At 50.0% G+C, this 25,933-nt stretch overlaps 1 protein-coding gene across 21 annotated transcripts in view; it reads left to right on the top strand.

Moving 5' to 3' along the window:
- The window catches only part of MYO18A (myosin XVIIIA), a 153,434-nt gene that overhangs the window by 60,366 nt on the left and 67,135 nt on the right, over window positions 1-25,933 (top strand). For 9 of the 21 annotated variants that reach the window (XM_043999889.1, XM_043999897.1, XM_043999891.1 and 6 more), the window contains exons 3-6: window positions 12,107-12,244; window positions 14,760-14,847; window positions 24,546-24,652; window positions 24,754-24,930. In XM_043999889.1, the coding sequence (XP_043855824.1) occupies window positions 12,107-12,244; window positions 14,760-14,847; window positions 24,546-24,652; window positions 24,754-24,930 (510 nt within the window). Of the gene's footprint in view, window positions 1-2,274; window positions 2,466-5,349; window positions 5,410-7,805; window positions 8,520-10,309; window positions 10,388-12,106; window positions 12,245-14,759; window positions 14,848-24,545; window positions 24,653-24,753; window positions 24,931-25,933 lie in introns of those variants that run through there. The other 12 variants (XM_043999894.1, XM_043999892.1, XM_043999896.1 and 9 more) reach the window with 4 other exon arrangements.

Genomic DNA, 25,933 nt, shown 5'->3' with positions numbered 1-25,933 from the left:
CTCTGTTTTCTCATCTCTAGAATGAGGAAGTTGGGCGAGATGGCTTTTGCAGCTCTTCCCAGTTCTAGATCTATGATCCTATGTTATTGTGCCTCAGTTTCCTTCTCCTTAAAACGAAGGCATTGAATGAGCCTCTGAGATTCTACGTCTGGGGCTCTTTGACCTGGGTTTTAGTCCCAGCTCTGACACCCACTCACTGGGTGACTGTGGGCCCTGTCACATAATCTTTCTGAGCCTCAGTTTCCTCATGTGACAATTGAGAATACGTTTTGTATTTGTTTGCATGTCAGTTTCCCCACTAGACTGTAAGCTCTTTGAGGGCAAGGACTGTCTTTTGCCTCTTTTTTGTGTCCCCAGCTCCTACAGAGGACTGGTGAGAAGAGAACAGTCAGTTCTGCTATAACTTGTGTTTTGAAAACTCAAGATTTTTTCCAGTGTGAATGATAAACGAGGGAACATTTTGAACCTATCTTGGATTTCAGGATGGCTTCTTTGAGATTTGTTCCATGAGAAATGTCAATAATGCAGAAAACTGCCCCACTTCATAGTAACTCACAAGATATCCACTCCCACAAGCAAACCCTGTCAAGTCAAAGGGTCATTTTTGTTGTGTGTCTTCTGGGACAGTGGGAGCTGTGGGAGGAGGAAGGCGGCACCCTGCTAACCCCTTGGCTCTTGGCCCCCCACAATGGGCTTGTGCAGGCGGAGCAGCTGCAGGTGTGGCCACTATTTATTGTAGTATTTATTGTGTTTTGTTTTTTTTTTGGCGGGGCAGTGATGGTTAAGTGACTTGCCCAGGGTCACACAGCTAGTGTCAAGTGTCTGAGGTCAGATTTGAACTCAGATCCTCCTGAATCCAAGGCAGGTGCTTTATCCACTGTGCCACCTAGCTGCCCAGCTATGCTGTATTTCTTAACCATTTAGCTAACATGTATAAATTGGTGCTTCTGTTTTTATTAGGCTCCTGGTTTTTGGTAATACGGCACTGATGAAGTTTTTGAACATTGTGCCCCTAACCCCATTTCCTCCACGAGCCTTGTGGTTTTCATTGCAAGATTTTGGAGGTGCTCTTTGGAAATGGGTATGTCACTATAAAGTGAAAGAATCAGGAAGACTAGCGGTGTGACCATGGGCAGCTAATCAGAAAACATTTATTAGGCACCCACCAAGTACCAGACCCTGTGCTAAGCGCTAGAGATGCAAAAAGAGGCAAAAGACAGTCCCTGCCCTCAAGGATCTTACAGTCTAATGGGGGAAACCATGCAAACAAATCTATAAAAAGCAAGCTCTATACGGGATTAAATAGAAGGTAATTAGAGGGAAGGTGCTAGAATCCAGAGGGGTTGGGGGGGGGGCTTCCTGGAGGAGATGGGATTTTAGTTAGTACTTACAGGAAGCCAGGGAAAGCAGTAGGCCGAGATGCAGAGGGAACGTGATTCAGACCTGGGGACAGCCAGGAGGCCAGCCTCACTGGATGGGAGAGAACATGGCAAAAAATAAGATGTAAGAAGACTAGAAAGGTGGGCAGGGCCTGGGTTAGGAAGGGCTTTGAATGCCAGATGAAGCCTTTGGATCCCAGAGGCCATGGGGAACCGCTGGAGTTTACTGAGTAGGGGGGTGACGGGGTCAGGCCTGTGCTTTAGAAAAATAGAGCACCAGACCTGGAGTCAGGAGGACCTGAGTTCAAATCTGGCCTCAGACACTTAACACTTACTAGCTGTGTGACCCTGGGCAAGTCACTTAACCCCAATTGCCTCACCAAAAAAAAAAAGAAGAAGAAGAAGAATCGCTTTTGTGGCTGAACGGAGAATGTCAGGAGAGACTCCGTGGGCAGACCCGCCAGCAGGTGGCTGCCGTGGTCCAGGGGTGAGGGCATGAGGACCCGAGAGGTGGCAGTACTGGAGTCTCTTAACCTTTCTAAGCCTCAGTTTCTCCACATGAAAGACTAGGGGGTTGAACTAGACCCTAAGGTCCCTTCTAGCTCTAAATCTGTGACCTTGTGACCTCTCTGGGCCTCAGTTTCCTCCTCTGTAAAAAGAGGAGTTTGGAGGTAAAGTTCCTTCCAGTTCTGTGAGCCCCTCGAGTGCGGCTGGAAGAGAGGGCCCTAGTGTCTGTGAAGACGCCCGCCGTCTCGTCCCCTGCTCTGCATCAGGAGGCCACTCCTATCCTAGCTGTTGGTGTCCCTGGTGGTGACATCCGGGGCCTTAATGTGAGCCTTTCTTCCCCGTTCGGTTCATTTCTTTCTTTTTTTCTTTTTGACTTTGTTGCCCACAGCATCTACCCCGACAGGGCCTGACCTCCAGGACAATCGCTGCCTCCTGAACTCGGACACCTCTGAGCCCCGACGTTCCCCACCCCTTTCCTCTCTTCCTCAACCTGGTCCTGGGGAGCGCTGATCCCCACACCATCTCCATGCCAGTAGGGCCATGGCCTTTTCTTCGAGATTTGCCTTCTGGGAGCAAAAGGGAAGTCTTGGTTAAAACCTCTTGTATCTGTCCCCCTGGCCCGTGTGCTTGCGGGCAAGGTGTGTTTGTAGGGGTTCAGCTGGTAAAGGGCTGGCATGGGACTTCGTTCACGAGCCCCTGGGCAAAGCTGAGCCCCCCCACCTCTTAGCTTCTTAGATGGCTCCCCGAGTTTGTGCCTGCCCTTCCTCTGCTGCAGGGGAGTAGATGGCGAAGGGAATAGACAGATATGGCTGTAAGCTCAGGTTACCCTCTGAGAACTCTCTCCGTGGCTGCTGCGATTGCAGATCCCAAGGCCCAACCAGCTTTGTTTAGCAGGGGGTGGCAAGCAGAGAAGGCATCTTGATCCAGCTAATACAGAGCGATGGGGAGGAGCTGGGCCTGGCAGGCAGCCTGGGTCCAAGGGTGACTCAGTCGCCAGAATGGGGCATGCCTTTGTGTGCGCTCACAGCTCCAGGATGGGGCTATGACCCAACACCAGAGTCCCTTGGCGGAGGACTGGGGGGAGAGTGAGTCAGTCTGAGGCTAAATCCAGTGACTGAGCTCCGATCCCAAGACGCTTTAGGGGAGGCAGAAGTGTCTCCCCATTTCCCCATGGGGAGGGGCTGTTGGAGCTGCCTGGAGAGAGGATAGCACTAGAGCCAGTGAAAGACTGCATGGACTGGAGGTCGGGGGTCCCTGGACCTGAGCTTACAGCGACTTCTGTGTGTGTACCTTTGTGCCGGGGATTGGGGGCTTGCATTAACTGTCCTTCTGTCCTGCGGGCTGGGGGAAATAACGCATGTTATGAGCTTGGTGTTGGGGGAAGAGGGTCCCGTGGGAGTCAAGGGGTAGCAATGTTGTGGGGGGAGGGACCGGTGAGGCAGCAGGTTTGGATTTCTTTAGACAGTCTACAAGACATTGTGTACTTTGCTCCCCGTACCTCCGTCTTCCTTCCTCACCAATCCTACGACCCATCTCCCTTTTAAACTAGTGCGGTTTCCTCTTAGAAATCATTCTATTCCTCTTGGCCTAGGGAAATGTGGCCTTACTTTGAAGCTTCATGCAAAAGTTTGAAAGCAGCTACACAGAGATAGCTGGGTTGGACTTTGAAGAGCAGCGGCAGCCATCAGTCATACTGGTCTGGGCAGCCACGGGAGGGAGGCAGCAGAGCTGGCTGGTGCCCTACGCCGGTCCTATTGTCCTGTGCTTAAAATTAGCCTGAGTCTCCGGTTCAAAGAACCCAGAGAGATTTTTCCCCCCGAGAGATCATTAAGGCCATCCTAGAAGCATTTCCAAATTTCCTTTCTCTTCAAGATCAATCCACTTTCACAGAGAGAGAAAGATGTTGGCCCCTTGGCCTCCTTTCTCATGCCCTGTGTCCCCTCCCCTATCAGAGAAAGACGTTATCTTAGAGAGCCGTGCTTTCCAGCCTGCAGACAGATGGGATGGGGACAGCTGGACACTCCCCCCACCCCCCCGCCCCTTGAGGGCTGATCAGGAGTGATATCTTGTCATACTATGACACTTTGGAGAGGGGAGAAGTTTCTTCCCACTTCTCAGTGGGGTCTGAAGAATACAGGGCTTCTTATCTCTAAAGGGAGAAGAGAGATGAGTTTGTTCAGCTGGGCTGCCTTGGGAGGGAGAGAGATGGTATTTGTGGGGAGGGGGAGGAGGATAGAAAGGTGAGGGAAGGAGATTTCAGTGCTCAGAGGCAGGCTGCTTTGGAGTCGACTCTAATTTCAGTCTTGAAGCTAAGAAGCAAGGCCCCCTTTTGGGCTACCACATTTCCCACTTTCTCCCCCCACCCCCGGCCCCCTATTTTCCTGTCCGCCACATGCCTCCTACCCTTCTAACCTAGCACGGCCTTTACGCCCCCAGCACCAAACCTGTAGGCCTAAGCATCTCTAGATACTAATGCCTCCGTCTGGCCCCAGCCCCCTTTCCATAACTGCATGGTTGGCAGTCTTGTGGGTTTGGGGTTGGAAAGTCGTGGGGAAAAACATTTGGTCTCCAAAATGTCCCCCTCGGCGTGATTTCCCGTCTCTGACCAGCGGGGTGAGAAGGCTCCATCCAAGCTGGGGCTGCCTGTTTCAGGGGACAACTAAGTTCTCTGTCAATTCAGACTCGCGTAGGAACAAGTTGGAGCCTTCTGAGGAAAGGCCCCCATTAATTTTCCTCCATAAAGTTCTGCCAAATCTTGGGTCTACACAGCAGAAGTAACACAGTCTTGGTGTTATTTCCTCCTGCTAAGTCACTGAACCACCAGGTTGGGGCAGGAGGCAAAGGGCAGATGTCCCGAGAGGGTGGCTCAGCCTCCTTTCCTCTCATCCCTGAAGCAATGTCAGTGGTTAAGTATGGAGAGAAGCAGCTTGACCATGTTATTCAAAGTGGGTTAACCCCAAGCAGTGGTATCCCTCTTACCACAGGGACGCTATACAATTGGGCTGAACCCGGCTTGCCACTTAGAAGGGAGAATATTGTGGCAATAGTTTGGAGTAGTGGATAGAGTGCTGGACTGGGACTTAGGAAGACTTGGGTTCCGGTTGGGACTCCTATACTCACTGCGTGACCCATAACCTCTGTGCGCCTCAGTTTCCTCACTTGTAAGATGAGGGGGTTGACTCGATGACCTCCAAGGTCCCTTCCAGCGCTAAATCTCCTATGCCTTCCCACCCTACAAAAGACCTCCTTCAGTTTTAAACTGCCTTTAGGTCCCAGAATTGGAACCCCCCTCACCACTGTGGGCCTCAAATTCTCCTCTCAATCCAATCTCCCCAAGTGACAGGAAAAGCTCAGAGTTGCCTCCTGCTGGGAGAAGGGAGCCAGGTTGGATGCTTTTCCCCTCCTTGGCTCAGGCCTCAGCCCAGATCCTTTGGTGACCCCCCTCCCCCCTTTGCTCCCTTAGGTTAAAGATGAGGACAAGATCATTCCAAAGCCGAGCCCTCTAGGAAAAGAAGAGAGGGCTGTAAGTGTCCTTTGGGTGTACGTGTGTGTGTGTGTGTGTGTTTGTCCCCTCTGGAGGTCTGGACTAGCCTTCAGGGAGATCCACAGAGAGCTGAGGGGCCTCCCAAAATCCAGTGAGGCCATGGGTCAGGAAACTGGGAGTCTGACCGCTTGGTCAGAGAGCTGAAAAAGGACAATTTTCCCTGCGGGAGCCTCGGTTTAGCTTACAGCCTTGCTGCTATGGTTCCCCCCCTTGGCTGGACTGAGGGAGGGGTGTGCTGAGGAAGTTCAGAGGAGGGGGGTGAGCTTCTCCGGCCTGCCGCAGGGAGGAGGGAGGGAGGGAGGCAGAGAGGGATTCCAGGCAACTGCTGCTGTCCTTCCTGGGCCTGGTCAGTGGTTCTGCTGGGGAGACCTCCCTTCCCCCTCCTCTCCCCCTCCTCTCCCCCTCCCCCCCAACACACTGGAGCACTTCCTGCCGTTAGGCAGTAATATGGCGGAACCTGGGAGATTGGGGGAGTAGATCCAGAGGGAGCTGAGCTGAGGCTAGAGACAGAGGGTCAGGAGGGACCCAAGGGCTGGGAGGAGTGAAGATGGAAGAAGATGAGTCTTCTCTCCTCTGGGCCTCCCTCCCAGCACCAGCACCTCACAATTCCTTAGATGTGGCACAGACGTCTCCCTTCTGGCCTGGCATCTTTGTGAATCAGGGCTTCGGTCGTCAGACTGGGAGAGTCATATGTTTGCCCCAGTCTGGGGTGTTCTGGGAGGCTACCTCAGGAACTCTAGGTGTGTGTTTGAGGGGGAGGCATGGGATAAATGGGAAGATGTCCCAGGAGGGGTGAGAATGCCCAAGGCTTTGACCCTGTTGGTGGGGAAAGCTTTAGGAAAACCTTTGAGGCCCCTGGTTGGCATGCTGAGAGTAGGCATCTTGCTCCACCTCTTCCCCCATGCCCATTGCATTGGCACTGATATGACCCAGGAGGCAAATGGGTGAGGGCTGGTCACTCCTATAAGGAGCTGGCTGTTCCCACAGCTTCCCTCCTCCCCTCCTGGCCTGCCCAACTCCTTGCAGTGGTCAGCTGCCAGTGGCATCCTGAGCTCCTTGCCCAAGAACCATGGGAGGATCCTGGCAGAAGGTATCCGTAGGCTTCTCCACAGCTGCCGGGAATAAGGGGTACAGACTGAACCCATGCCTGCCGTAAGCATGCGGCTGCCTCCTAGAATTCAGTTGGGGGTGGGTTCCACTAGAGAACCCCAAGGCTGGCACCTGCAGGCTAACCTCATGTCCACTGGCACCTCCAGGAATGCCAGCCCAGAGCCCCCAGAAGCCAGCTTCTCAGTGAAGTGCTCTTGGGTTGGGGCTGGAGCCACCTCTGGAGGCCAGGCCTCTCCAGGGTGGGGAGGGGTTGGATTGGTCATGATGGGTCTGCTGCAGGCTGACTGCTGGCCAGCCCTGCTGTTGCTCCCAAGCATTCAGGAGAGGCGGCATCAGCAGGCTAGGGGCGGGGGGATGAGGATGGGGCTGGGGGGGGGGGAAGGGAAGATGAGCGCTGCCATCAGCTTGAGTGGTTAACCCCTTGTAGGCCAGAGCTGGCTCTGTACCCTAACTTCCCTGCTTTACCATCCTGGGAGCCTGGTAATGTGATGCCCCAGGATCTAATGGAAGGGAGGAGCTGCCGGGAGCCGAGCCAGAAGCCAAGCAGAGAAAGGCATTTAATGGCATCCTCAGCCGAGTTTCCGGGGCGTAGGGGTGGTATCTGGGAGCTGGGGAAGTCACCAAAGAGTTAGGCCAGAGGGAGAGCGCCGGGAGAGAGCCCCGGCTGGCTTGGGAGGCAGGAAACTCTCCCCTGACCCTTTCACTACTTCTGGGCACTGAGGTATGGACAGGGCTTAGGGTTTAGCTCAGCCCAGAAGACTGGCATGGGAGGTGGGGGAGGGTCCACACACCCTGAGGACTGAAGTAATGGCAGCCCAGGGTGAGGTTCTTTTACTTCTCTGCCCTCTGTCCCCAGTGAAGGGCTGGGGAATCCATGAGAATTCAGGAGTGGGGAGAAAGGAGTGGGCAGGGGCTCTGCCGAGTTGGGATGGAGGTAATTGAGGGTGGCAGCGAGCGGCAGGACCCCTAGAAGGGGGAAATCCTGAGTCTCTGGCAGGATTTCTTGCAGATTTCTTGCCCCAAAGTCTGTAGGTAGAGTCTCGAGCAATCTGGCTAGGACTGGGAGGGAGGTAGCGTGTGTGTGTGTGTGTGTGTGTGTGTGTGTGTGTGTGTGTGTGTGTATGTTTTCCAGGCCCTGCTGGATGTGGTGGGAGGGTGGGGGGGTGGCGGACTGTTTTCCCCTTCCGTGTCTCTCTGTGCATGGTGGGGCTGGTGCATAAGCGCCTGGCTCTGACACCCCCCTCCCCATATTTATGCGAATGTAGCTAGAGGCTACTCCGAAGGACAGAGCCTCCCCGCTCAGGAGCCCGGTGCCCGAGGAGGCCTGCCAGAGACCCAGTAGCCCTGCCCACGTGCTGAATGGAGACACCCCTGCGCCTTCTGTGAACGGCCTGGGGACAACCTCACCCGAGCCCCCAATGGAGGGGCCCCAGGGCGTCTCCTGCAATCGGGTGGCGAAGGCCGTGAGGAAGGTGGTGAGCAAGGTGCTCCCTGGGGATGAGCCCGGAGGTGCCAGGGAGTCTCCGCCCAAGGGGGCCAAGCCTCCCGAACTCCCTGCCCATGGCAAGAAGGGGGGGAAGGTCCCTCAGCCTCCTCCTGCCCCCACTCCTCCTCCCCTCCCACCCAAGCCTGAAGCCAAGAAGGAGCCGGCCAAGGATGAGATTTCTGTGGGCCTTCGGAGCCTGATGTCCCGGGGTAGAGGCAAAGAACATAAGCCACGGAACCGACCGGCCTCTGAGAAGTCAGGGGAGAGGTCCACGGGCCAGAAAGCGGGCCCAGACAAGAAGCTGGACTCCCCAGCAGAGCCTGAGTCTGTGAAGAAGACATGCTCCCCAACTCCGCCAAAGGAGGATGCGGACACAGTCCCGGATGTTGTCCCCAACTCAGAGCACAGCCCAGCTGAACTTCCCCGGGTGCCTGCCCCTGGCGCCCAGCAGGAGGAACTGCCTGGGCTGCCTGCCCCTGGTGCCCAGCAGGAGGTACTGCTCCCCTATGTGTGCCACTAACCTCTCTGACCCATGGCGGCCACACTACCCTACAAGTCCCAGGCTTGTGTAGCAGTGCATGCTTGGGAGGGCTGGGGGTGGGGGGCTGGGCACCCTTTTGGTTAGAATTCCAAAGGAGGCGATGCCAACAGGTGTGCTGAAATCCCAGCACGGTGAACCTACCCCTCCTGGGGACTGCTCAGGTTGGCATCAGAGATCTCTTTGGGCCGAGTGCTGCCTCAGACACTCTCTGGCACCTCCTCCCTGGACTCAGGCCTCTGGTGGCATTCTGCCTGGTGGAAGATCCATGGGTAAAATGTTTATCCCGGGGCCGCATTGCTCTGATGGGCTGTTGGGAGCCCTTTGGGCCAGAGTGGTTCCTTCCTCCTCATTAATACACTGTGTTTTGGCAACACCTGGGAAATGGGTGGCGGTAGAGGAAGTGAGGGATGGGCTGGTGGTGCTTCAGGGTGGGGACTGCCAATGGAGTCCATCCAACCCCAGAGTTAGGGAGCGACATTCTTTGGCTTCTTTCCTTGTTGCCATTTCCCGCCCCCTTGATTTGAGGGGCAGCATAATATACTAAACAAGAGTCTAGAAGATCTGGGTTCAGAACCCACCTCCATTAGTCATTCGGTGCCTCAGTTTCCCCATCTGTAAAACGAAGGGGTTGGACTCCATGGCCTCCGAGGTTCCTTCCACCTCCAAATCTATGCCCCTTTGATGGGCTGTCTGTCTGCTCACCCTCCCACTCCCCCAGCCCACTCCCGCTGACCCACCAGAAGGCTTCGCTGCATGTACAGGGCCAGTGGATTTGGGGCTGGGGGCATGGTCCCACTTCCCAGCTGAGCTGTTTTGGAGTTTTAGGAGCAAAGGGTTTTGAACCATGTTGTTTTTCACTGAGGGGTGGGTCCGGAAGGCGACTTGCAGGTCGCTTGATATGCCTGAGCACAGGAATGTCGTTTTATTTCTCTGGATCAATATAACGGAGAGGCCCAGTCACTCCCTTCTGGGTTCCCTGGGGCTCTCAGGGCACAGCCCTGCCCTCACCGTGCCTGTGTGCTCTATGGGAAAAGCAGGTTGGCAGAAGGGAGTGGGACCTAGAGTCAGGAAGACTTGGTTTCCGACTCCACTTCATACACTTGCTAGCCGTGTTACCCTGGTCAAGTCACTTTCCCTTCCTGGGCCTTAGTTTCTTCTTCTGTAAAAAAAAAAGGGGATTGGACTAGCTCCTCACAACGATCCTGTGAGGAAGGTGCTAGTATTCTCCCCATTTTGAAGGTGAAGAAACTGAGGCTGAGATCAGTGAAATGACATAGACAACAAGGGCTGAAGTCAGGTCTCCTTGTTTCTAAATCCACCATTCCTCCTGGCTGCCACGCCTAGGATCAGATGGGATGAAAGACGCAGAGTGCTTTGCCAACCTCCAGGCCCTGCAAAAATGCTGGTTGGGATTACTGTGGTTCTTATCATAAATTTTAGGTGGTCTCTGGGGTCCCTTCCATGTCTGGATTATGGCCCCTTTGGGCTGGGTGGTTCAAGGGTCCCTTCTCCCTCCAAATCGATGGTCCTCAGACCCTTGCTTTGTCCCCGCGATTTCCTGGCCGTGGCCATAGCTGGGTCCAAGGTGCCCCTCAGTTCTTCTCATCAGCTGGTCTCAAGTTCTCCAGAGCTTGGCCTCTTTCCCCTGCCCCTCGTCTTCCCAGCCTTAGGTGTCAGCACGGGCCTGGCATGAGGCGACTCTCCCGTCCCAGGGTCAGGACTAACACCGGTTTAACCTTTAGGCAGACCCTGTCACGGAAGCCCAGCCGACCCCTGGAGAGGAGGCGCATGCGCGGCTCGAGAGGATCTTCATGACTTCTGTAATTCCTTCTGTTCTTTGTGGGATCTCCTCATGTGCCCCAATTACTCCTTGCTGTGGCTGATCTGGGGGTTGGGTCTGGGTTTGTGGGGAGGGGCGTGTGTGGGGGGAGTGGGGGAGGTCCCTGTGTTTGGACGGTTATTGTGTGGACGTCCATTTGGGGCCTGGTGCACGTCTTCCTCAGGGTACCATGTGCCTGACTAAAGAGAGAAGACCCCAGGGGAGGGGGCGATGTCCTGTCTCTGCTCCTTGGAGTTTGCAACGGGTGCTTGGGGTACCGTAGTGGACAGTGGGGTAGGAATCTGGCCCAGTTACCAATTGTAAACATTTAGTAAGGACTTTCTATGTGCCAGGCTCTTGCTAAGTGCTGGGAATACAAAGAAAGGCAAAAGCAGTTCTTACCTTCAGAGAGTTTATATCTTAAGGGGGAGGAGAGCACGTGGGAATAACTGTATATATAAGATATGGGCATTTGGATTTGTGGGAAGTGCTTCTCTAGCTTGGCCCAGGAGGGATGACCAGGGCTCAGAAGCAGGTGGAAGGGAGATGGGGACTGGGCTTGACTGGGCTTGGGTCTGAGGGTGGCAACGATTTAATGAGATGGAAGGAAGATGTGGTATTGATGGCTTGTGGGTCTGAGCCCCTGGGGGCACAGGGAGGGGGGCCTTTTTCCAAGAGTACCAAAGAATGGTTGACCCGCTCTCTTCCCAAGCAAGAAGGCTGGGCTTGGGTGACTCATATGGGAAACTCTCCACCATCAAGGAGGGCAAGTAATTAACTGCCTTGGGCTTCTGTCTAAATTTCTTGGGAACTGGTTGATGCAGGGGAGAATGAGATCTAGCCTGGGAACAGAGAGGCAGTGTCATACGGTGGCAAGATCCCTGGCTCTAGAGTAAGAGAACCAGGGTTCAAATCTTGTTTACTACCTGTGTGTGACCTTGGGTAAATTACTTCATATCCCTGGGCCTCAGTTTCCTTATCTGTAAAATCAATGATTGATTGATCCACAAAATAAGGAAGTTGGACTAGATGATCTCTGGGGTAGGAATGAGTGGCCTCTCAGCCTGGGGTAAGGGGCTGACTAACCCCAGGATGGGCTGAACAGTCCCATTCCCCTCAGTCCGAGCCGAGGGCCCTGGTTGGGCTCTGGGTCTTGGACCAAGGGTGTTGCTGGGGACTGAGATTCCCCTTGTCAGCTCTGTGCAGTGAGAGGCAAGCAGCTACTGTTGATGCTCCGTGGCCAAGAGCTGAGCCTGGGGAGGATCCTGGCACTGGGGTCTGAGTGGGCACCTGCATGCTTCCTGGTGCTCGGCAGGAGCAGGTTGAGCCCCTCTCTGCTGTTGGTACAGGGCTGCCTCCCACCTTGTCATAACTCAGTCCAGTGGGTTGAGGGTCTTCTACTATTGTGTGGCATCTCAGTAAGCTGGGACTCTTGTACTGCCCTCTGCTTGTCTGAAGGGCTCCTCCTCTGCGCCCATGGTTGGCACTGCCCGGTGATGGTCCCATGGAAGGAGAAGGTTGGATCTCGTTGGCCTCTTCCAGCTTTGACCTCCTCTTCTCCTGTGACCTCTCACCTTTGCCCCCTCCTACGCCTCGGCAGAGGCATACAGACGCTCCCATGCCTGCATTGCACCAGCTGGAGGACACGTGCCCAAAGCCCGCTTGTGTTTTCACTTCTCTTTTTTTCCCCTCTCTCCTATCCTTCTTTTGCTGCCGTCAGCTGGACACTGAGGCTGTCTCTACCGCCCAGAACCAGGTAGGGTGCCCCTGCCCTCAGGAACCCTCTGCTTCCACTGACCGACCGATGCCCCTGGTCTGCGCCTGGGCTGGTGTCTGTGCTCGGGCCTCATGCTGGAGTGTAAGGCCACGTGCCCCTGTCCACTCCCCCCCACCTCTTTCCCTCTGTGCCATCCAGAAGGGTGAGGAGCGCTGAATGACCTCTCCGGCCTGGGCCCTGGACTGTGGGTCTGCATGGGTGCAGCTGATGGAGCTGTGAAGCCCCCTGAGATGGGGTCTGGCTGTGTGGCATGGTGGGGAGCAGGGCCCAGGGATGCCGCCTGAGACGATTCTGACCACCTGCCCTGCCTGTGACTTGTCTGCCTGACCAGTCTTCAAGGCTGGAGTTGGGGCTGAAGGTTTGTTTTCTTCTGCAATCAGGAGAAAACTTAAAACCCCAAACCCTGCTTCAGATGCCCTGGGGCCACCAGGACACTGAGCTAGAATAAGTGTAGAATGAATGAATGGGACCATCTACAAGCACTAGTCCAGCGTCAGCGTGAGGTGTTCTCTGTCCCCATCTGCTGATCAATGTGGGGAACTGCAGCTCAGACCCCGTGTTAAGGAACTTGGGCCCCAAAAAGTACCCATATGGGATTCCTTTTCAACCTTAAAAAGAATTCATGAATCCTCCCAACAGGTGATAGTAGTTGTACTTCCAGTTATCCACTGATGGAGAAAGTCCATGTAGATAAGAAATCACTGGAAATCCAGTAACATTTTGTTAATAGTCCATTCATTACAATAGCAGCTCCCTATATTTGGGAGCGTATTTCGGTGTGAGACTATTTCAGTCTCCAGGAGGTGTGTTTGGTACGCCGAGTCGCTCTCCATGTTTTGTTGGAGCAAAGTTCGATGGATTTAAACCTGGGTTCAAATCCCAACTCTGCCACTTAATGCATGTGTGGCCTTGGGCAAAACACTAACCCTCTCTGGGCCTCAGTTTCCTTCTCTGTGAAGTGGGGGGGGGTGGTCTCATTGGTCTTTGAGGACCTTTCCAGTCACACAGTTCATGAGGGCCAGAACTCGGAGCTAGAGAGGGAGACAGCAGATTGTACGGCGGAAGGAATACTCGGTCTATAAAATGAGGGAGTTGGATGGTGTTCAAGGTCCTTCCGCATCTTTGAGCCTGTGATGCAGGTCTAGTTTTCCCAGAGGGCACGCTGCCTTGTGTCTGTCACCTCCCTTCTGCCACTTCTGCCATTCCCTATGACGTGTAGGAGGTATAGCCTGGGATTCTTGGGAGGGGCGGGGATGGGGAAGTAGGCTTCAGGCTGGTCCTCTCCATGAGGCCCACCTAGAGTCTGGAGTCCTGCCCCCTTGCTCAGGCCACGGGCACAGAAATCATAGCCTGCTGCCTTTTCGGCAGTTCTTTTCTCCATCCCCCTGGGTAATATCAATTATCTGCCAGCCCCCGTGTTGCAAAGGGACCCACTCTAGGGAGCCCCAGGGGACAGGGAGAGCCTTCCCTTGCTTCTACCTTTCTCTTTCCAAACTAATGCATGGTTTGATTTCCATCTCCCAGCTGGCTCCTCCCAACCCCCAACTCACCTGCTCAAGTATATGTTGCTAGGAGTGAAGGATTAACTCTTTCTTCAAACCTTTCCTTCCTTCTTCCTCGATGGCTGGCACAGGGTCAGGTGGATGATCCCCCCTTGGCCCCTCTGGGCCTCAGCCCCCTGCATTGCTGGCTCAGGTTTGGCAGCCCAAGTCCCTGGCACTGTCCGCTGGGATCTGTATCCAGTTCATTCCCACCGTGGCATCTGTGTGGGTTCCCTTCACTCCCTCATGCCCATGTCTGTGCCTTGGCATGCAGGTTTTCACCTCTGTTTGGTGCAGTATAATATTCCCTCTGATCCTGTTGTTTCTCTAGTCGTGCTTTCCCTCATACTTATGTGTGTTGGTGTGTTCACGTTTGTGTCCTCCTTGGCATCTTGGTGGGAGAAGGGCCCATCTGTGACTGGGAAGTCCTATGGGCAGCTGCCACATACACTTGGGCCCTCTTCTCCAGGCATTGGCTGTAAGGGCTCCAGAGTGCTGGGGGTGAAGGGGTCAAGGCCGAGGGGTGCCAGTGCCCACCTTTTGTAGGGTGGCACCTGAGAGGGTACACATCTCCTTGGCACACTACGGGAGAGGACTATTTCTTCTGACAGAGGACCGCTGGTGGATGCGTCCCCTGCTTAGTAATTGTGTCCGAGGGTGGGAAGGTCACTTTTCATTGTTGGAACAGAGGTCTGGGGGCAGATGACTCAGCCGACTGAGAGGGCAAAGGAAATGGAGCCAGCAGGACAGTTTAGATTTGCCAGGGCCCTCTCCTTGCACGGGATCTCTCCTCTCCCCCATCCCCATTTTTTTTTAAAGATTCTGGAGCTAGTTTGGCCATCTCTGACCCATTCCTAGTCTCCCTCCTACAGCCCACACTCCACATGGTCCCAGTTCTTCTGTCTTCCTGTGTCCTTTGCCCATCTACCAGGACCTGCTACCGCCCCCTCCCCTCTCCTTCCCTCCACATGCCAGCCCTCTTTGTCTCCTCTCCCCGTGTGCTTTCATCCCCCCAGAACCTAAATTTGACCCTGTGTCCTCACTCCCCTTAACAGGCCAAGACGGAAGAGCAGATTGCCGCCGAGGAAGCCTGGCACGAGACGGAGAAGGTTTGGCTGGTCCATCAAGATGGCTTCTCTCTCGGTGAGTCTTTGGGCCCAGGGAGGCCAGACTGCAGAATCGGGCTGAGCCTTGGCTCCCCTGCCATTTCTTTCTTCCTACTAATCCCTTCTTAATGTCCCGCTGTTTTCTTCTTCCACTCCCGTTCCTGCCCAACACTGATAAAGGCTCAACACTCTATGGATTTTTTTTTCCATTCTTGATTTATTCTCCGTGAACCCAGCTAGGCCCTCAAGACTGCTCAGCAGTCTGTGCCTGTGTGTCACCTCCCGACTCCCCGTCCTCTGCTTTTTCCCAGCTTTCCCCTTTCCCCAGTGCCCCATTCTCAGCCCATTTCATCCCTCCCTCCTCACTTGCTTAAGAAAATCAAGGCCATCACAAGGGGAGTTCATTCAGTCCCCCGTCTATTCACTTCAAAGGTAGAGTTAAAACCCAAGACCTGTCTATGCCTTGATGCTCAAAATAAAGAGGAAGGGTCAGAGGAGCTCTTTCTTTTTCCAAAACCAGCCAGGGTTCTTGCCTAGTGTTGTTTTTACCCCCTCTAGTCTACCTTTTCAGAAGCTTTCAAGCCTGCCTAGAAGCATTTGGTGGCTTCCTTCTTTCCTTCCTTCCTTCCTTCCTTCCTTCCTTCCTTCCTTCCTTCCTTCCTTCCTTCCTTCCTTCCTTCCTTCCTTCCTTCCTTCCTTCCTTCCTTCCTTCCTTCCTTCCTTCCTTCCTTCCTTCCTTCCTTCCTTCCTTCCCTCCTTCCTAACTTCCTTCCTAACTTCCTTCCTTCCTAACTTCCTAACTTCCTTCCTTCCTTCTGTGATGTTTTAAATCTATATTGTGTGATCGATCACCTTAAATAAAAAAGCTTCAGTACCAGTCTTTGGGCATTAAACATTTATTAAAAGCATACAGGGGGCAGCTAGATGGCGCAGTGAATAGAGCACCAGCCCTGGAGTCAGGAGTACCTGAGTTCAAATCCAGCCTCAGACACTTAACACTTACTAGCTGTGTGACCCTGGGCAAGTCACTTAACCCCAATTGCCTCACTAAAAAAAAAAAAGAGCATACAGGCATTCACATGGAGTTCAGAAAGTTAAGAAAAAGAAGTCCTACCTAGCCTAGAATTCCAGCCTGGTTGGGTTCTCCCTCAAGTCCTCCTCCACGAGCCTGCTTTAATCAGGAACTCCCCAGCAAGCTGATTGTGGAAGCTTTTTATAGGTCTGGAACAGAGGCGGTCCTTACACACTGCTTCAAGCCGATTGGTTGTCTTCATCCAAATCCATTGGTTCTGAAGGTGTTCTCAAGTTGAGTTCACAGTCTAGCTTCTGAGAACAATACCTTCTTAAGGGTTAGCCAGGTGTGATTACAATCCAGTTAACTTGAAGTAGGCTAATCAGCGGTCAATCACTCTCACTTGATTCAGTCAGTCTAGATTATCTCCAGGTGGGTCTTTGAGTATCTGCTAAATCCCATTATTTCATCACCCTTCCTTCCTTCCTTCCTTCCTTCCTTCCTTCCTTCCTTCCTTCCTTCCTTCCTTCCTTCCTTCCTTCCTTCCTTCCTTCCTTCCTTCCTTCCTTCCTTCCTTCCTTCCTTCCTTCCTTCCCTCTCTCCCTCCCTTCCTGTCTTCCTTTGAAGAAGCTATGGCTTACTTCTGAACAAGACTAACTCCTCCATCTATTTGTAGCCTAGCTTCCATCCTTCTAATTATGAGTCAGTCATCCAAAGTCACTTTGCTTTTGGGGGCCTCAATTTCCTCATATGTAAAGGGAAGGGATTGGATTAAATGCCCTCTAAGGTCCCTTTTGGTTCTTGACCTATGATCATGAATCTAAGTCATTTCTCTTCTCTGGTGCTCAGTTTCCTCATCTGTAAAATAAGGGGCTTTAACTAGTTGGTCCCTGTGGTCCCTTCCAGCTCTGAATTTATGATCCAATGAACCATTTTTTTGGAGGGGGCGCAATGAGGGTTAAGTGACTTGCCTAGAGTCACACAGCTAGTAAGTGTCAAGTGTCTGAGGCTGGATTTGAACTCAGGTCCTCCTGAATCCAGGGCCGGTGCTTTATCTACTGCCACTAGCGCCCCCCCCCCCCAATAAACCATTTTTAAGTAGCTTTTATGCAGCAGACACTGTACACTGTACTAGGTGCTAGAGATACAAAGAAAAGAATGAAACTGTCCCTTCCCTCAAAGACTTTATAAACTATTGGGGAAAACACCATGAGCACATATATACAAAATAAATACAAGATAATTTATGGGTGATGGCATGTGTAGTTGGAGAGAATCAGGGAAGGTTTCATGTAGGAGGTGACATTTGAGCTGAGTTTTGAAGGAACTTAAGGATTCTAAATAATAAAGGCGAGGAGGGCAGAGAATGTGTTCTGAGATAGGGAACAGCCTGGGCAAAGGCATGGAGATGGGAAATGGAGTGTCGAATGCATGAAGAGAAGTCACGTATGATGACCAATGACTCAGCCCTTCAGTTTCTTTCTCTCTGTCTTTGGGGATGGTGCTCTTTGTCCTAAAGGATACAAAACCTTTCCTTGATCTTACTGTCCCACCAAGCTTCCCCTCTTCCTTGCCCAAGCTTCTTGAATGAAGAGTCTATACTGGCTGCCTTCATCTACTTGCCTCCTACAATCTGGCTTCTGTCATCATTGTTCTATAGAAACTACCCTCTCAGAGGTGACCAGTCACTTCCTATTTGCCAAGCCTAGGTCCCTTTTCTCATCCCGCATCCTGGGCAATATCTGACCCTGTCGACTTCTTTGATATACTTTCCGTCCTCCTCCAGGTTCTTGCATCTTGCTGGCATTTTTCCTTTCTTGTTTCCCAGCATCCCTTCTTTCATTCTCTAACGAGGAGTTCTTCCAGGCTTTCTCCCTTGTCCCTCTTCTTATCTTTGTTGGCGCCCCCTCCTTTGGCGAGCTGTTCAATGTACTGGCTCCGTGGGCAGATGACTCTCAGATCTGTGTCCAGCCTCCAGACTTCCCTGAAGCTCCGGGCTTGGCTTTCCCAACCAAGCGCTGCATCTCCACACCTGAATTTCCAAGATGTGCAAAGCAAAACATGTTAATTGATGCTTGTGGATTAATGGATTGAGTGATCTTTTGTATGATCTTCAGTTTTTCCATTGGTGCCATGTTTCTCTCTTGTTCTTTGGGTGAATCCCAATGGAATTCTTCTTTTTAAAGATTTTGATAATAGAATTTCAATATAATTGGTTTCTTTTGTAACCCGATGTGCTTTGTTTTATGCATTTAAAGCCATTCTTCTGAGAAGGGTTCCATAGGCTTCCCCAGGACCTCCACCCCTGAGACTAGTCAGTAGCATATTGTTTCTTTTTTATTATGATTTTAACAATGATCAACACACATGAACATATGGCTATACAAAGAAGAAAATGTACTGTATATGAAATTATGAGCTTTGGGTATGTACAGGTGTTTTTTTTTGTTTCTTTTTTTGTTTTGTTTTGGTTTTTTGTTTTTAGTTTATATTAGGTCTTACAAATTAGTAACAAAGACAGGCCACAAGGTGTGGTGGGCAGAGAGCTGGTCTCAGAGCCAGCAAGACCTGGGTTGAGCCTTGCCTTTGTTACAGACTAGCTCTTTGACCCTGGGCAATTCACATAACCTCTCAGGGCCTCAGGCAATTCTTCAGGGCTATAAATTATTGGGCAAGGCTAGTGGCTGCTACTTGGTTTAGTGGATAGAGTAGATAGAATCAGGAAGACTTATCTTCATGAGTTCAAATCTGACCTCAGACACCTAGTAGTTGTGTGACCCTGGGCAAGTCACTTAACCCTCATTGCCCCGAAAAAAAAAATAAATAAAATTACCCTCTTTGTGTATCCTCCTGGACCTCTTAGACATAAGGCATTTTTCATCCACTGGGTTTTCCCCATGTGGATGGTTGGGCCAAACTTTGAGTAGTTACAAATCTGTTCCAGGAGGCACCATGGTGTTCTGGGACTTGCTGCAGTTAGCACAAAATCCTTGGCATATTAGGAACATCTGAAAGATCTCACTGTTTTTAGGAAACCTCTCTTCTTTTTGAGCTCTGTGTCGGGCACCCTTCTCCATGACGGTGGCATGCAATTTGGTAGGGCCTACCTCTCTAGAGTATCAAACACAGAGGTCTCAGTTTCAGCATCTTTAAAGGAGCTGTGTATGCTTTAACATTTGCATAGGAAGCGCCTTGTAGAAGAAGATCCCCCAAGGTGGCATTCAGCGCCGCCAAATAAAATGCTTCTTTCTAGTCAACAGACAGTTGGCACAGTGGGAGCTGATATTCTCTGCACCTTTCCATCAGTTCTGTGACTGTCAAGATGGTCTCCTATAGAATAATGTGTGTCGAGACCTCCTTTTTCATACATGGCCAATGATGGGTTTTATCTGACTACTTAGTTGTTACAAGCAGAGGCTTTTATTATTGTTCTGGTGGAGATTTGTGAGGTTGGGGGGGCAGTGATAGTGATACTAAAATAAAAAGGAAGAAAAGAAGAAAGAGATCATCAATGAATCATTAAAAAAATAAACACAAGAGAACAGAAGGAAGTTCAGAAGGGGATAGAGGTAAGTAGGGCAGTGTTGAAACTACAATGTTAAATTTGAAAGCAAAACCCAAACCCAACTACAACAAGCTGTACTTAGTGGAGATTTACAGTTTCCTGTGCTATCCTTTTCTGATCTTCTTTGTATGGTACAGTGGAAAGAATACTGGTCTGGGAGTTGGAAGACTCATTCACATTTCATAGTTGTTGCTTACCACCTTTATGGTAAAAATCACTTAACCTGGGGCAGCTAGGTGGCACTGCAGTGGATAAAGCACTGGCCCTGGATTCAGGAGGACCTGAGTTCAAATCTAGCCTCAGACACTTGACACTTACTAGTTGTGTGATCCTGGGCAAGTCACTTAACCCTCATTGCCCCACCAAAAAAAAAAGAGAAAGAAAGAAAGAAAGAAAGAAAGAAAGAAAGAAAGAAAGAAAGAAAGAGAAAAGAAAAAAAACTGGGTTCCAGTTTCCTCAAGTGTAAAATGAGGGAGTTGGACTAGGTGGCCTATGTGATTCCTTCTGGCTCTAAATTATGAGTCTATAGGTCACTTCTTCTTGGGTCTCAGTCTCCTTCCTTATCTGTAAAAATAGGGGGGAGGTAGGTGTGGTAAGTAGATGACTATAGTTCCTGCTGTTTGGGAGGTTGGAGATGGTAGATTGTTTGAGTTCAGAAGTTTTGAGCTTTATTATTGTTCAGTCTTTTTCAGTCCTGTCTGACCCTTCTTGACCCTATTTGGGGTTTTCTTGGCAAAGACACTAGCGCGGTTTGCCATTTCCTCCTTCAGCTCATTATACAGATGAGGAAACTGAGGCAGGCAGGGTTAAGTGACTTGCCCAGAGTCACACAGCCAATAAGTGTTTGAAGCCAGATTTGAATTCAGGTCTTCCTGACTCTAAGCCCCATGCTCTATCCACTGCACCACTATAGGGATAAAGCCAATGGAGTAGTCTGGCACCAAGATGGAAAGAAGGTAAAGTCCTTTAATTAGAAAAAGTATGGGTGAAAGCTTCACTATCAGTCAAGGTTGGAATCTCGCTCATGGGTGACTGGTGCACTTCTGGTCCTTCACTCTGAGTAAAGGAGATGTATTTGCCTTTCATGGGCTCTTGGGAATTTTTTCCACTTCTAGATCTATGGTCACGTTTGTTGATGTTTGTCATAATGTTAAAGAAAACTGTGTGTGAAAACTTGCCTATTCCCTTCTTGAGTCTTCATCAAGGATAATACACATACACACAAGGATATCTTTGATCATCAAGGATACCACACACACTCACACAAGGATATCCTTGATAAATATGTGAGAAGTTGTATGTGTGTATGTGTGTGTGTGTGTGTGTGTGTGTGTATTTTTCCCATTAAAGATTCTGAAGATACGGGAAAGCAAGCACCCAACAACAGAAGAATTGCTTGACTTAACCGTGGTGCATTAATGTAATGGAATCCTATAATGCAATTAAGACCAACAAGTTTGAGGAATATAAAGAAATCCGGAAAGACCTTAATGAAATAACGCCAGGCCAAGAAAGCAGAAATGTGTGAACAGAGCACACAATGACACCATAGAAGAAGGAAAGGGAATGAGAATGAATGGGCAAACACAGAATCCCGATGAGTCCTTGGAGGGAGTCACTGAAAAGGGCTTATGCTATTTTAGGCATTGAAATTAATTAATTTAAATGTAAATGATTGCAAAGCCATTTTAATTAGTTGTATTGATGTGTATAAGTTTATAATCTCCCTCCCTCCCCCTTTTCTTTTTTTAAGAGAGTAGTCATATGGATCGGTAGTTACTCATATTTTCTTAATTGCCTTTTTTGGGTAGTAAAAATGTCTCATTTTGTTTTTAAGTGTTTGGTCCCTCCCTTCTTTCCTTTACCTTGAGAATCCTGCCTTCAGCACCTCTGGGGTTCCTCTAGAACAGGTCTCCTCCATAGCCTTGGGTTGGTCCAGTTGCTGCTTCTCCCAATTTGGTTTTCTTTAGTTTTCTTTTCTTTTATTAATTAATTAATTCGGGGGGAGGGCAGGGCAATGAGGGTTAAGTGACTTGCCCAGGGTCACACAGCTAGTTAAGTGTCAAGTGTCTGAGGCTGGATTTGAACTCAGGTCCTCCTGAATCCAAGGCCAGTGCTTTATCCACTGCACCACCTAGCTGCCCCTTCTATAGTTTTATTGTAGACACTGTTGCCATATTCATTTCTCTAAAGGACATATTTGACAAAGTCGTAATGGGAGGCCTCGTGACATTATGGGTAGAGTTCCAGTCTTGGAGCCAGAAAGACCTGGGTTCAAGTCCCACTTCTGACACATACTGACTTTGTGACTCTCTGAGCAGGATGCTCTTCGGTGACAGTCTGCATTGGTAGAGTTTCTTCCTCTGGGAGTTTCCCTATATCAGTGAAATTATAGATCCCCAACCCTAGTAACAAATTTAGATTCTGTCCTATGTAGACAACCAGGCTCTGATCACATCATTCCACTCCTCAAATACCTTCAATGGTTCCCCATTGTCTAATGAATCAAGGCCCAAAGCCTTAGCCAGGCATTAAAGATCCTCTCCATATAATCTAGCTTTGGTCGATCTTTCTAGCTTTATCCAACTCTACTCCCTCTGATAGACTCTTCATTTCAGCCAAACTGATTTGATTACCATCTCCCGAATGGGAGGCAGTGTGGCATAGTAGATGGAGTCAGGAGGACCTGGGTTCAAATCTAGCTTCAGACATTTACTAGCTAGCTTTATGACCCTGGACAAGTCACTTAACCCAACCTCAGTTTCCTCATCTGCCTTTATGCAGAGGGGGTTGGTCTTCATGGTCCCTTCCAGCGCTAAATTGATGATTCCATGACCTTAAGTCATTGCACCTTCCTGGGCTAACTCTATGATCCTATATTTCCCACCCTCTGTAGTTTGGCCCCTGCTATAGGCAGACAGCACATCCTCTCCCCATCACTCCCTGTGTCACCGAGTGGGGTGTATTTGTGAACTGTGATGGAGCCTTACTGTAACTATTGGGAAATGTGTTAATTATTCATCATCCATTATTATTCCGGGGTTTATTATGGGATATGATCAGCGTCTGATAATTAGCACATGCCAAGCCTTGTAGAGTAAACCGTTCTCTCCTGACCTATATTAATGTGCAACCAAAAGTTGACAAACCTAATCTGATTCTCTATATCCTGTTGACTTTGTGCCCACCCTTCGAAGACCGAATCAAACAGCACCTTCTCAGGGAAACCTTCCCACAGGTTCAGCCACTTTTCACATCCCAATTTCTACATTATTTGCCTGTGTCTATGTGTCATAGCACCTACTGGATGGAAGGCAGAAACCACACCTTGTTTATTCTGGCATTTTCCCTGTGCCCAACACAATGCTGGCAATTCAATCTTTTGTCAACTCTTGCCATTTAAAAAAAATGTTTCATTTGGGGGGGGGGGCTGCAGGGTAATGAGGGTTAAGTGACTTGCCCAAGGTCACACAGCTTGTAAGTGTCAAGTGTCTGAGGTCGGATTTGAACTCAGGTCCTCCTGAATCCAGGGCCAGTGCTTTATCCACTGTGCCACCTAGCTGCCCCCAGCTCTTGCCATTTTTACCTTGACAACATCCTTATGAGTCCCCTTCTCTTCACTCCTAGAGCTGCCTCCCAGATGTAGGCACTCATCACCACTCACCAGTACTTCTCCTGCCTAGCCTTCTGACTGGGCTTCCTGCCTCAAGTCTCTCCCTTCAGCAACCTTACCTTCACTCAGCTGCCAGTCTTTCCCCCAAAATGTGGGTCTGACTATGTCACCTCACCTACTCAAGTAGCTCCTGTGGCTCCCTATTGCTACCAGGATCGAATACAAAACCCTCTGTTTGGTTTTCAGAGCCCCTTACAACCCGGCTCCTTTCCTGCCTTTCCAGCCTTTTATACCTTTCTCTCCTCCTCATACTCTGTGATCTGGCTCATACTCTCATCTCCCACACCTCAAGTGCTCTCCATCTTTACCTCCAATTTCCAGCGTCCCTGGCTTCCTTCAGGATTTGGCTCAAATCCTGCCTTTGTAGGTCTTTCCTTTTTTAAAAATTTTCAAATATTTTCTTCCAATTATATGTAAATTTTTAAAACATTCATTTCTAAAACAAAAAAACCCCATTTCTTTCTTTCTTTTTTCTTTCTTTCTTTCTTTCTTTCTTTCTTTCTTTCTTTCTTTCTTTCTTTCTTTCTTTCTTTCTTTCTTTCTTTCTTTCTTTCTTTCTTTCTTTCTTTCTTTCTTTCTTTCTTCTTCTTTCTCTTTCTCTCTCTCTCTCTCTCTTTCTTTCTTTCTTTTTTTTGGTGAGGCAATTGGGGTTAAGTGACTTGCCCAGGGTCACACAGCTAGTAAGTGTTAAGTGTCTGAGGCCGGATTGGAACTCAGGTCCTCCTGACTCCAGGGCCAGTGCTCTATCCACTGTGCCACCTAGCTGCCCCAAACCCATTCATTTCTAAAAAATATTAGTTCCAAATTCTCTCCTTCCGTCTTCATTGAGAAGGCAAGCAATCTGATATAGGTTATGCATGTTCAGTCATGCAAAACATATTTCTATATTAGTCATGTGAAAAGAAAACACAGACCAAAAAAAAAAACCTTTAGAAAAATAGTTTTTAAAAAGTTTGCTTCTATCTTCATTCAGAGTCCATCACTTCTTTCCCAGGAAGAAAAAAAACCATTTTTCATTATGAGTATTTTAGAATCATTTTGGATCATTGTATTACTGAGAACGGCTAAGTCATTCACATTTGATCATCATATACAATGTTACTGCTACTGTGTACAATGTTCTCTTGGTTCTGCTCACTTCACTTTGCATCAGTTCATATACGTCTTCCCAGGCTTTTCTGAGAGCTTGTCATTTCTTAGAGCACAGTAGTATTCCATCACAATCATATGCCACAATTTGTCCAGCCATTCCCTAATTGATGAGTGAGGGTCTGAGTTCCTCTTGCTGCTAGTCCTTTCCCTCTGAGATTCGCTTTCATCTCTTCTGGTTATATCTTGTCTGTACAGTTATCTGCATGTAGTCTTTCATTTTAGAATGTAAGCTTCTTGAGGGCAGGGAACTTGTTTTTGCCTTTCTCCAGGGATTAGTGCAATGCCTGACACTTAGTAAATGCTTAATAAATGCTCCTTCCTCTTCCTCTATAGCCAGCCAACTGAAGTCAGAAGAGTTAAGTCTACCTGAGGGGAAAGTCCGAGTGAAACTGGATCATGATGGGACCATACTGGATGTGGATGAGGATGACGTGGAGAAGGTACAGGGCCGGCCGGCCGGTTGGCAGGGGACCAGAGATAGGGTCTGCTGGGCTCTCAGAGGGGGTGGGTGTGATGCCACATGCTTCTCCCTTTCTTCTAGGCCAACGCCCCATCCTGTGAACGACTGGAAGACCTGGCCTCCTTGGTGTACCTCAATGAGTCGAGTGTCTTGCACACCCTCCGACAGCGCTATGGTGCCAGCCTGCTGCACACGTATGCTGGGCCCAGCTTGCTCATCCTTAGCCCCCGAGGGGCCCCTGCTATGTACTCCGAGAAGGTATGGGCCAGATGTCCTCCCAGAGTTCACAGGCTATCTGTCTCTCTATCGTCTTCTTTCCTGTTTTCATCCTTCAGTCTGCTCGTCTGGCTTCCCATCCAAAAATAGTGGGGAGGGCAAAAGGGTCTTTTAAAAATATCTGACCCCAGGATGAGGCCTTAGGCCTGTCTACTAGCTATATTCCAGTTCATTGCCTAGACCCAGGAACAGGGAAGAGGAAGGGAAGGGGGAAGGAGAGGGAGAGGGCAGGGGGGGGGGGGGAGGGAGGGAAGGAGGAGGGAGAGAGAATGAATGATAATATCAATCTCTTAAAAGTGTCAGGCACTGTGCTAACCCTTGGGAATAAAAATCCAACCAAGCAGGATTGCCTCAAAGAGCTTATATTCTAATTCCAGAAGACATGGAGAAAACATTTCAGAAAACTGGAGGGGGTGGGGTAGACAGCAGGGATGGGGGTGGAACATGTACGAGCATGGATGGGAAGTGGTGGGATTGTCTAGTTCTTGACAAGGTAAAGTTAAAACCTGGCCTATCAGAGACAGAGAATCCAGAAGTGGATCCAAGGGGTCCAGATAGAGGTGAGGGTAGAGATGAGAATGATGGTCAGTGTAGGCAGCATGCTGAAGCCCAGGAGTGGCACGGAGGCCTGGATAAGAGGAATGCTCCTCCATCAGAGCTAGGGGACTCAGGGGTGGAGTCCAGGGTTTCAGTGGTGGGTAAAGATGGGGTAGAAAATGAGGTTGATGGCCATCATTGGCAGCATGATAAGGAGATGTCTGGGAAGGGCAGAAGGCCTGGGTTCAAATTCTGTTTCTGATGCTTCTTACCTTTGTGACCTGGGGCAAGTCACTACCTCCCTGGGCCTCTATTTCTTCATCTGTAAAATGAGGAACTTAGACTAAATGATCTGGGAGTACACCTGCCAAAACAAACACAGGAACTACATAAACAAAATTATTTTTTTTTGTTTTGTTTTTGTTTTGTTTTTATTGGTTGGGCAATG

Source organism: Dromiciops gliroides, chromosome 4 (assembly GCF_019393635.1).
Source record: "Dromiciops gliroides isolate mDroGli1 chromosome 4, mDroGli1.pri, whole genome shotgun sequence".
Lineage (NCBI taxonomy): Eukaryota > Metazoa > Chordata > Mammalia > Microbiotheria > Microbiotheriidae > Dromiciops > Dromiciops gliroides.
Note: the sequence above shows the minus strand (reverse complement) of the source record. Positions and strands in the feature narration are given on the sequence as shown.